Source organism: Adiantum capillus-veneris, chromosome 6, assembly GCF_014529385.1.
Source record: "Adiantum capillus-veneris isolate H3 chromosome 6, ASM1452938v2, whole genome shotgun sequence".
Taxonomy (NCBI): Eukaryota; Viridiplantae; Streptophyta; class Polypodiopsida; order Polypodiales; family Pteridaceae; genus Adiantum; species Adiantum capillus-veneris.
Window position 1 is genome coordinate 138,563,703 of NC_140936.1, and position 11,881 is coordinate 138,575,583.

The 11,881-nt window shown below is 46.6% G+C and overlaps 1 protein-coding gene across 2 annotated transcripts in view; it reads right to left on the bottom strand.

The window, feature by feature from the left end:
• Positions 1 to 11,582, bottom strand: part of LOC147456361 (beta-phenylalanine coenzyme A ligase-like) — a 48,763-nt gene extending 37,181 nt beyond the window's left edge. The window contains exons 1-3 of one of the 2 annotated variants that reach the window (XR_015188458.1): positions 10,435 to 11,582; positions 9,795 to 9,984; positions 9,567 to 9,726 (exon numbers count right to left, since the gene is read on the bottom strand). Coding sequence is in view for 1 of the 2 variants with exons in the window: in XM_086514876.1 (XP_086371002.1) it covers positions 9,567 to 9,712; positions 9,795 to 9,984; positions 10,435 to 11,460 (1,362 nt within the window). In the remaining variant the exon portion in view is untranslated. The remainder of the gene's footprint in view (positions 1 to 9,566; positions 9,727 to 9,794; positions 9,985 to 10,434) is intronic. The other variant, XM_086514876.1, reaches the window with a different exon arrangement.
• Positions 11,583 to 11,881: the final 299 nt, after the last annotated feature.

Here is an 11,881-nt window from a genome sequence, read left to right on the forward strand (position 1 = left end):
AGGTAAAGCTGCAATACATTTGGTGACTCTGACAGTTCGTGCTCTTCCATCCACTTTGCATCCACAGGCGGATAGTTCTTGAACTTCACCAAATAGCGTCTTGCAACTTGTCCTTTAACTTTTCTGTCCTTATGTGCCAAAACTTGCTCAGGTACCAGGATCTCATCAAGTTCCTCAACTTCTGGCTGATCCTCAACTGACATATCTTCTGGCACATCACCCACGAAGGGTCTTAGAAGACTCACGTGAAACGCATTATGAATCTTCCATGCATGAGGCAATTTCAGCCTGTAAGCCACATCGCTGATCTTGTCAAGCACTTGAAAAGGCCCATAGTAACGCATGCTGAGCTTAGGAAACAGTCGTTCCTTGCCCTTCATCTTCTTTAACCTTGCCTTTTCGAACCTTAACAGAACCCAATCACCAGGTGATAACAGCAATTCACGACGGTGATGATCAGCAGCCTTTTTCTGCTTTGCATGAGTCTTCTCCAAGGCAACTTTAATTTTCTTATACATCTCATCCATGTTCTCAACATATCGATCTGCCTCTGTGTATGCAAAATGGGAGGAACCTTTTTGCCGCCTTCAACAATCTCAAAAGGTGCTTTGCCAGTAGATGAATGCACCGTATTATTGTACGCATACTCAAGCATAGGCAAATACTGTTCCCACTTGGCCTTATTATCTGACACATAGCACTTCAGCAGATCTAAGACAGTAGAATTAGCCTCTTCTGACTGTCCATCAGTTTGTGGATGAAACGAAGACGAGAATTTGAGCGTAGTGCCCATGTTCTCAAACAATCCTCTCAAGAACAAATTGGTCATACGAGGATCATGATCATTGATAATCAATTGTGGCATACCATGGTACTTAAACACATTGTACATGAACAAGCGTGCCATTTGATCAGATTTTATCTTCTTCCTGACAGGGATAAAATGGGTCTGCTTGCTGAACCTGCAAATAATGGTCCATATACCATCATTCCCTGTTGGCGTCCTTGGAAGATCAAAGATAAAGTCCATAGCAATGCTTTCCCATGGCTTATACGGAATCGGCAGTGGTTGTAACAACCCTGGTGCCTTTTGCCTGTCAAACTTGACCTTTTGGCAAACTATGCATGCTCGCACAAAGGCATCCACATCTCTCCTCAAGGTAGGCCAATAGAAGAATGTCTCTACCGCTTTAACAATCGCATCAATGCCACGATGCCCTGCATACGGTGGGACACGACTCTCTTCCATGACCTTATGTCGCAGTGGCCTAGTGACACAAAGTTTGCCATGCATCATCACAAAACCATCTCTGAGGAGGTAGTGCTCGTGATGTTGCCCCTCTTGTAACTGTTCAAAGATCCTTGCAAAAGCTTCATCAGCAGTATACTGTTCTTTCATGTCATCTAACTCATGATGATAAGGAATTGACACAGCTGAAATTTGTGGCTTTCTTGATAACGCATCAGCCACAACATTCTTCTTGCCTTCCACATGCATAATCTAGAAGTGGAACATGGAAAGAATGTTTGCCCATCGCATATGCTTTTCGGATAACTTTGACTGTGTCAAAAAGTATCGCAAGGTCTGGTGATATGTTTGGACAACAAAATCAGCACCTAAGAGGTAGTGCTTCCAACTAGAAAGCGCATGAATCACGGCCAAGAGCTCTTTCTCATAGACTTGCATAGTCCACTCTGGCCCTTGCAAAATTCGGCTTTCATAAGCTACTACCCGTCCGTCTTGCATTAGCACTGCTCCGATGCTACTGCCACACACGTCACACTGGACCACAAATGACTTCCTCAGATCTGGGAAAACAATAACTGGATCTGAAGTCAACTTTTCCTTTAAGAGACTAAAAGCTGAAATCTCTTTTTGGGTGCATCTGAAAGTGACCTCTTTCTTTTGCAATGCGTGAAGAGGCGATGCTATCTCTGCAAAATTTCTGATAAACCTTCTATAGTAGGAACACAATCCCAAGAAGCTTCTGTCATCGTGCACAGTCTTCAAGTCTGGCCATGTCTTGATAGCTTCGACCTTTGCGGGATCCATTCTAACACCATCCTTTGAGACTATGTGGCCCAAAAAGTGGATCTCTTCAAGGAAGAATTCACTTTTCTTAGGATTGACAAGTAACCTGTGACTACGTAGCTCTTCAAACACAATGGTCAAGTGACGCCTATGCTCCTCTTCATTCTTCGAATACACTATCATGTCATCGAAGAACGTTCCAACAAACTGTTGATGCGAGCAGAAAATCCGGTCCATCATTCTGTTGAACGTGGCAGGAGCATTTGTTAGCCCAAACGGCATCACTAGAAACTCATAAAGACCAAATGTCGTTCTAAACGCAGTCTTGTGCACATCCTCTGGCCTTATACGAATCTGATGGTACCCACTCTTAAGGTCTATCCTACTGAAAATTGCAGCACCCTCTAACGATCGAGAATATCATCAATGCGAGGAATAGGAAACCTATTCTTGATGGTATTCTTATTCAACGCACGGTAATCAATACACATGCGCCATGAGCCATCCTTCTTCTGCATTAGGAGCATTGGGGAGCAAAAGGGTGAAGAACTAGGCTGAATCAGCCCCTTCTCTAATAACTCCTCAACCTGGCCCATAATCTCTTTCTGCTGCGCCGCACTAACCCTGTAGGGAGGTCTATTTGGTGGGCTACACCCTAGCACCAAATCTATCCGATGGTCCTCAGGTCTCTCTGGCGGCAATTGCGACGGTAATGAATCAGAAAAACAGTCACTAAACTTTTGCAAAAATGCTGACCTTTCTTTATCTAACACAGATAAATTTGACCGATCACTATCTGAGACATCACGTGCAAAAATCAAGTACACAGAAAGATGATTCTTTATTACAGAAGTGATAGCAGAAGCAGATACAATAGGGACTGACTCTCCTTTCAGCTTTACATCCAAGATGTGAGTTTTGCCCCTATGCTGTACAGTGATCTTTTTGTTGTAGGCATCCAAGACTCCATGCACTCGGAACATCCACGGGATCCCCAACAAGGCGTCACAACCTTCCAGCGGCATGATGTAAAACTCTTCAGTGTCCACATACGACTGAATATGCAGACGCAGTTTTCCAATGATGGGAGTAACACACTCTGAGTGGCCAGGACATGCCAACCCTGCCTCTGCTGTATACCCCATCTCTTCAGCTCTGATGCCCAGCTTCATAGCTAACTCTGGTGAGATAAAGTTGGCTTTGGCACCTGGATCAAAGAAGATGAGTGCCGTCTGATCCCTAACTTTACCCCATGCCCTGCATAACTCACTGGCATCTGTGCTGGGCCTGTCACCCACCATGTCTGGCACTAAACCTGCCGTGGGTTTTGGCTTCTTGCCTTTCTGGTCTTCTTTATCCTCTGAGTCAGCTGGCCTTTTCCTTTGTGGACAATTGATAGAAAAGTGACCAGGCTGCTCGCATATAAAGCATTTGTTCTCATCCATTAGGACCTTCTTTTCCTCGAGCGACTTGCGCACAAAAGGCTTCCTTTTCTGTTTCTTCGCCTGCGCTCCAGAAGTCCCGGCTGAATCCTTGTCTTTGGTGGCCTTTTCTGACCCCTGTGACGCATCAGGAGCCGTTTTCACAAAGGGCTTCATCGCTAAATTTTTCTTTTGTTGCCCTCCTTTGTCACTACTCGGAAATCCACTGTCCTCTCCTTTCAACAAGGCAAGACCAGAGTTCGCAACTTCCATAAGCTGAGTAAGGGTAGCCACTCTGTTCTTTGTACAGTAATCGCGAAGCCCTTTAGGAAGCGCACAACAGTACTTCTCTATCTGCTCTGTCAGTGGCACAAATCTGTAGGAGGTCACTGAGAGTAATGCTTTACAAAACCTCCTATTGTACTCTAGCAAGCTCTTGCACGAAGCTGAAGTAAGCTGGTGCCAATCTGTCAGGACGTCAGCTTCAAATTCATTTGACAGCCAAGCAGATGCAAACATTTGCTTGAAGTAAACCCAAGTGGCGGTTGCCTGTCCTTGCATTAACAATGTCGTCCACCATGTAAGCGCATTGTCCTTTAAGAAAGTGGCAGCTTTCCTGACCTTCGAGGCCTCTGTAAAATTCCCTCCCGCATAAGTTGTATCAAACTACTGGAGGAAAGTGAGGGCCTTAGTCTTATCCTCGAAACCACTAAAGGTACTGAACTTTACCGCTGCACCACCTTCTTTGTAAGCCTTCGGCTTCTCTAGTGCCCCCAAATTGTCATACGGAATGGTCTGCAACATGGGCACTGTAGTAGGCATGATCGGCACGCCTTGGCCATTCACATTTTGCGTCAGAGGTGCGATATCTGGCTGCTGTCCAGAAAAACCAGCCATGCCAAAATGACCCTGTGGCACCCCAAACTGGCCTTGGTTGCAGTGGAAACCTTGTTGCATGCCGATACTACCATACATGGGGCTTGGCATGATGCCTTGCATACCCCCAAACACTGTTCCTGGCATGTACGGCTGACTTCCAGGCGCATAACCAGCCATACTTTGGAACACTGATCCACCCCCGATATACCCAGGATGTACCGTGGGTGGTGGAAAAACTGAGTGCATAGTCTCGTATCCAGCTCCCTGTCCATTCAAGACAGCATGCTGGCTCTGAAAGGTGGCGGGCTGAACTAGCATAACCTGTGGAATAGGCGTTCTAGCCACCTGTTCAAGCACGGGAGGAACCTGCTTTGGAGCCCCCGACTGCGCAACATGCGAATGTTCCCTTTCCTCCTGCGCCACATGAAGTACCTGGGCTTGAGCATCAACAAGCTCCGTACGCGGCGTAGGTTGCCTATTTTGCTGTTGCACACGTGGCGCTTGCAAGAATTCCATAAACCTCGGATTCTGCACCAGCTGCGAAAAGACATTCACCGTGGCAACTAACTGAGTCTTGAACGCATCATCCTCAAGTTGCCCTGTCATAAAGCCCTGTACTACTGGAGGGACATTCACGTTGACAGGAGGTATAGACTGACGTGGCCGTGAGCTCTCGCCAATCTCAAAAACCATAGGAATCTCCTGCCTGTCCTTTGAAGAGGAACCCTCTTCCATAATTCCCTTCCCCTTGTCGGCCATAGTGTAATCCCCGTGTTCCTGCACTGTGTGTCTTTACCCTGAACAATCCAGACTCACTCTTTGAGGAAAAAGTGATTGATGTCCCGGCAACGGAACCATGAAACCAGCCCGTAGGGTGGTAGGCGTTGGCTTTCACCCGATATTCTTTACTTTAGACACCCACACAGAGCACTTCGCAAAGAGAACCTACGACAGGAATTAGCACTTGAATACACACAGCTCGAAAGCTAGAATGCTCCGAGCAGACACCGACAACCTGTAGACCCCAAAATTGGCGCCCCTTTCGATATTTCTTTATTCTTTAGGAGGGTAAATTACAAGGTGAGGTCTTGGGAATCCTTCACGTGTATACACCTAGATACCATTCGATTTGGCCAAATCTCGGCAACATAACAGCCCCAAAACTTGCGCGAAACCAATTCCCCTACTAGAACTCACTTGCACTGGCGTATACCCTCTGATTCCTGCCCAAAAACAGTAAAATCAGCACGCTGTATTTACTGGTTTTTGCCCTATTTTCAGCCCCAAACAGTCCCCTAACTGTCCTCTGCCAATGGGGCACGATTCCCAAGTGTCCTGGTGTCCGTATGGCTGAAAAACAGTCAAATTACAGCGCATACACAGCGCTGATTTTGCATCTGTATGGTGAGGTTATGACCCTCACTAGTGCCTGCTTTGTAGCAGCAGCTAGCTACCCCTGTTCCTGCTCAAGGAGGCTCTTGCCTCAGCACAAAAGCATGAACCCACACAGCTGTACATCAGTCAAATGAGGAGCCCTCTTGTGGGGCATCACATAACTGCACGTAGGGGAGAGAGAGAGCAGTGTGTAGTGTGCAGGGCATCACTCCTAGCACCACACTGTACATGAGAGGGACAGGAAGCACTCCATGACAGATTGCATAATGAGGCCTTCCCAGCTGAAAAATTCAGTGCCCATTTTTCTGGAAGAGGCAAGTGCATGAAAATGTGACACTTGGCGCATTTACAAGCATTTTCCCGTTTTGGGTTCGCCGCTTAAAAATATCCCAACCGACGCATCAGTTGACTTCGCGGCAGAGTTATAAAGTGTTCCCCTAGTCATACCGGAGGTAATGACGCGAACACATTTCACGGCCCAAAATAGCAGTTCCCTAAATTTTAGGAGATGCTTCCGTTGGGCTCCCACTGGTCTTCTAACCATCTATCCTCATTGGGACCGCATCCAAAAGTGCAATGTGGCCCAACTATCGGATACTTTTTGTTGGTAGTCCCACCTTGACTTTACGCCTTAATTGAGTTCACTTCCTAGTATCCACCAACTTGCTAAGTGCGACGGGGGGACCTATATGATCTTGCTTTGAGCCTAGACATCCTCTTACCATACGAATTCCAGTGCCGACCACTTCCCGTTTGCGGGTGAATCTACCGTTCACATTGGCCATACAATGTCCGACCGTTTGCTACTTCAAAAAGAGGGTCTCAAAACAAATAAAATAAACCCCATTGGAAAGAAACCAACAACCAAGGTTAGCAATAGCCACATCCTTGTGACATGGTTAATAACTGCCACGTCCTCGTGACAGTAGTCTTCAGTGGAGACTAAATTGACGAGAGCTTATGCAGCCTTGGGAGGATTGGAAAAGATGTGTTCGCAGGTTCAGTTTCAGGAACCTCAGACAAAGCTGAGGCCTTTCGACACTCTAATGGCTTCAGCTATGCTCTATGGGGTTCAAAATTGGGGGTCCTCAGTGGACCACCAGGGCAGATCTAGTAGCACTGATGGATGGAGATGTATGGAGAGGCCTCTAGTCTCTATGACCTCTCGGATGATTCGGGCTAAGGCCTTAGTGCCACATAAGATTATTCGAGTTGAGCTAGCTGCCCCCCTCTCGTAGTTGAGGACTTTATGAGATCAGCTTCCTTCATGCATAATTCATGAAACCTTCCTAGAGACAGATATGCTTGGCTAGCCCTCGAGTCATCCCAACAGCTAGAGCTACAAGGGGACACAATATGTTGGTAAGGGCAGATGACATCATGGTTTCAGTCACATGGCTTCAGCATGGATAGACTTCCTCCATTCCAGTACTCCTTGGATGCACCCTCCCTTTCTCTCACACGGACAGAGATCACTAGACTTATACGTCAGGATGTGATTCAACTACATACCAGAAGCACATGGATACAGCAGGTATAAGAGTTGGGCACAAAGATGGCTTTCTATAGAGAGCATCTCCTCCAACTAACAGAGGATGGATATGTGATCAAACCGGCCTAAATGGACACTCATTTATCTTATGGAATACGATGTGCTATTGGTCAAATGTGCACATCATCGCATCAGCTAGAGATTGAGACTTGCAGATTTAGGAGGGTACCAACAGAAGCCAGGATATGCCAGTTGTGTCATATAGAGCCAGAGACAGAGTTACGTCACATTTGTCACTGCCCGGTATACTATGAGATACGAGACCGCTTTCACTCTCTATTCAGAGAGGGCTTTGGACCGTTGGCTAGAGTCATGAGATATCAGGATCAAAGATGCCTCGGGTTGTTTTTGCTAGAGCTGCGTAAACACAGGGAGAGTCTCTTGAGGAGACCAGGCAGTGGGAGACATTCACAGAGGGAGATCACTGACTTCTTTAGAGCAGCCTGCAGGGACTCAGCAGCCAGAGGAGCATGCTTCACAGCAGACTTGAGAGCCCACTTCTACCAAAGGTATATTAGTGAACAGAGCCACTAAGCTTGAGAGAGCTAGACGCCCACGTCTACGGGGGCGACCACGACATCGACAGAGGCTCCACCAGAGAATCAAGACTATTCTAGCACGACATGGGAGACGCATAGTACAACTATCTACATAGGCGGACATTGACGAAGCTCTTCAACGACCGATGCAATACTTTCTCAAACAACGCCCGATGCCGGGCATCCTCCAGCATGGATGATGATGATGATGATTTCAGTCCGACTATTTTAGTCTTTTAGTTTAGTCTCTCACTTTACTTCATTTTAATTTTGTTCCCAAACATTGGATTAGATCCACAAGGACTCTATCAGTTTGGTCTCTCTCTCTCTCTCTCTCTCTCTCTCTCTCTCTCTCTCTCTCTCTCTCTCTCTCTCTCTCGCGCGCGCGCGCACCTTTACCTTCATACACGCACACACACACAAACAGTGCAGCCACTCAATGGGCAAGCAACAGCCACTGCTGCAATGGTGAACGGCCTTCTGTGGTGAAGTAGCAGGTCAGGAAAAGACATGTAGCCTCTGGCACAAGCAGCAGGTTTCGTGTCAGCCTCTAGGAAACTACAGGTCTTAATGAAATGTGCTCATTTGACCAAAAAAGGACAATACAATAAACTCCATATGGGTCCATGCTGGAGACTTCATATTTATGTACTCTGTACAACTCACAAGAGCTATTCTGAAAATTAACGAACTCTTGTGGGATATCCAGTCTTCAAACAAAAATTACAAGTGACCACTCATACCTAAGAAACATTTATCCTAGTAAATTCCAGAACGGGCAGCAAGCAAGGTGCAGGATGCTGCCTCTCCTGCAAAATATGAATTTTTAATACATGTAATTGTATTCAAAATCACTATTGCAAACTAGCAACGGCAATGTTCAAGCCCCCACTTTTGGCTCCTTCATTAAACAACAAATGGACATCTGTTAAACACAATAAGACAGCTGCACTAATCAACCTAAACCAAATACCGAGCACAAATGCTTTATCAAACAACATGCTATTCAAACCTAATGGCAGAAGAATACTACAGGTACAACCGGAACTGAAAAGCAAACACAAGACTACCTTTGCAGCTGAGATGATTGCATAAACAGCAGATTGTAGAACCTTGCTCTACTGCCCCTCTGTACCAGTGCCAGCATGGCCATTTTCTCAAGTAGTTCTTCATATTCACAGCTTGCACCCAGTGACCATTTATGTATCACTATGCATTACAGACTTGGAATCTTTGGAGATAGTGAGCGTAGAGAAACTGGAAGACACCTTTAGACCCTCTCATTAAGGAAATTGAACTTCAAGACATCTCTAAATCTGTGCAACTCTTCTCTGAAAGAAGACCCAACCTAAGGAACACTGCCAACTTGCTTGAAAAAGAGGCTCCCCCCAAAATTTAGGCTTACTAGTAACTAGTACCGCCGGCCGCCTTCGGCGGCCTCTCTCTCTCTCTCTCTCTCTCTCTCTCTCTCTCTCTCTCTCTCTCTCTCTCTGCACAGGGGCTTCTCTCAGTTTTGGAGTTCAATCTTCATGTCGCAGATTTCGACACATGTAAAGGGCTCCCCCTTCCACCATATTATGTTAGTTTAGATATGAGCCAGATAACTGGAAACACGAGTACTAAAAGACCATCAATGATGTATCGAAGCTCCCTAGGTTCTCTCCCAAAATTAAAACCTACATGAAAGCTAGCAAAGACAAGATATGTATCCATTCTGAAAAAAAACAAGCTCATTTTCATCTTATTACCTGAAACCCCTTGTACTTGATAAGCTCCTTCAATCTATCAATAATAATAAAAAATCCATTGGAGTTGATGTATCCGAGATCCCCTGTACGCAGCCATCCTTCCTTGTCAACAGTGCTCGCCGTTGCTTCAGGTTGTCCATGATATCCTGTGGTTCAATTTCTGGAGTATAAAGGAGCCATTTGGTCTCTTTTCGATGTTCAACTTTCATGCCAAATATATTGAGCTACCTTGCATAATTGTTGGCCCTCTTAGCCATATCTCTCCAGAATGGTTTGGAGGCAAAGGATTTCCTGAATCAACATCCACAATCTTTGCTTCTGTGTTTGGAGCGAGCAAGCCAGTTGAGCTGAACTCTTGAGACTCCTCAGCGGTAAGGCTTGTGGCTCCAACAGCAGTTGACTCAGTCAAAGCATAGCCCTGTGAATAGCTCAGCCATAGCAACTTTAAGTGCTAAATATGACAAACAGAGAACTTCTAAAAAGGCCCTAATTGTTGACAAAACCAATCCAGTTCATGACACAAACAATGTCCCTGCTCCTCCCTCCCTACCTACCTCTCCCCCTCCCTAAAGGAAGAAAAAAAAAAAGGTGACAGCCCAACTCATCCATAGCAAGAATCCTCCCCAATTGCGCTATAATTCTCTATAAAGATTCCCCCCCACACACAGAACTCTAGTTGAATTCATCCAACTGGGTCATTAAAGAAGGAGCGCACAGTAGCCTTGCTTTAATGCGCACCACACAGGTACAAAGTACGCCATAACCTGTGAAGCAATATCTATTGCACTTTTCAACTTATCTTCTGGTATAAAAATACAGATGCGTTTCCTGTTTGTTTCTTGTTTTCCAAGTAGAATATAGTGCATACCTGCAACACAACTATAGCAGGAAATCGAGCTTTGAAGGTCATCACAAGATCTTTGCTCACTGGAGCTGCCCCAACAGATATTTCCCGCAGTGAAGACAAATCATATTTCTCTACCAAGCTCGATTTTGCAAGGGCTAGCAAAACCGGAGGAACTAGGGGCAAATTGGTGACTCTGTATGTTTGAATGGCTAGGAGCATCTGTACCATGTCAAACTTAGGAAGAAGAACCATGGGAAATCCTTTTGCAAGGATTGCACTGCTGAAATAAGCTAGTCCGTATGCATGGAACATGGGGACAAAGCAAAGATAAACTCTTGCAGGTGAGCCCGTCATACCTGGTCTATTAACGAAGAATACTGCCTGAGCTATGAGGTTCTTGTGAGAAAGGATGACACCCTTGCCAGTCCCAGTGGTGCCAGAGGAAAACAGCAGTAAGGCGGTGTCATCTTGATAGACTGCGGTAGAAGGAAAGCTGTCCACCTGGGCAGTGATGAGTCTGGAGAGCGGAACATGAGGGGGAAGATGAGCCGACTGCAGGACATTTCCCAAAATGATCAAAGGGAGATGCAAATCTGCTACCTTGTGAACAAGAGCAGCTGTTGTGGCTATGAATTTGGTGGCGCACTGCACCGCCTGACGTGAAATTTCCACAGGAAGGCTAAGAGGGTTGCTGGTGGTGATAACAGCACCAATTGATAGAGCGGCCTGCAGGAAGATGACAAAATGAATGGAGTTGGGCGCCAGGAGAAGAAGCACATCGCCTTTCTGCACGCCTAAGAGGAGGGTCAAGCCTGCGGCAACTGCTTTGATGTGGCCGTGCAGCTGTGCGTAACTGATGCTGGAGCGGTCTGAAAAATCGATGTAAGCCGTGCTTGTGCTGTTGCCACAGCTTTGCTGCTGGAGAAATGCGGGCAGGGAGAGCTGAGGCGTGGACGGGAGAGAAATCCGAGCTCGCTTGCTGTGGAAGATGCCCGTCGCCTCGCAGAAGCCACTGTTCTGGTCAATCCTGTGATGAGTGTGATCCATGTTGGAGCTCTCGTTTTAAGTACCAGGTTGAAGGTTCTCATCGGATACTGCTGCAGTGCTGCGCAACAAAAGTGCTGACTCCTGGGGTATGAGTACGACTCTGGAAAATTCAGGTGGAATGTAGGCGGGTGGTCCACAGCACAGTCCCACCCTCGTGACTAAATGGCACGTGTCTGGAATGCAGGCCCCGTCATGGGATCAACGGTGGACAGCAAAACAGGGGGGGGGGGGGGGGGGTGGGGGGGTGTTCTCGAGAAGATCGGACGGCAAAAGGGGAATCTCGAAACGATCGGATGGCAGAAAAAAAACTACGGCGGGTCACCCTTGGGGTTTCAAACTCATACGGGCGTTGTGGCAGGCTGGTGAGCTAACCTAACGCGCGTGTTCATTTCGGTGAAAATGGATGCGTGTTCACGTGTAC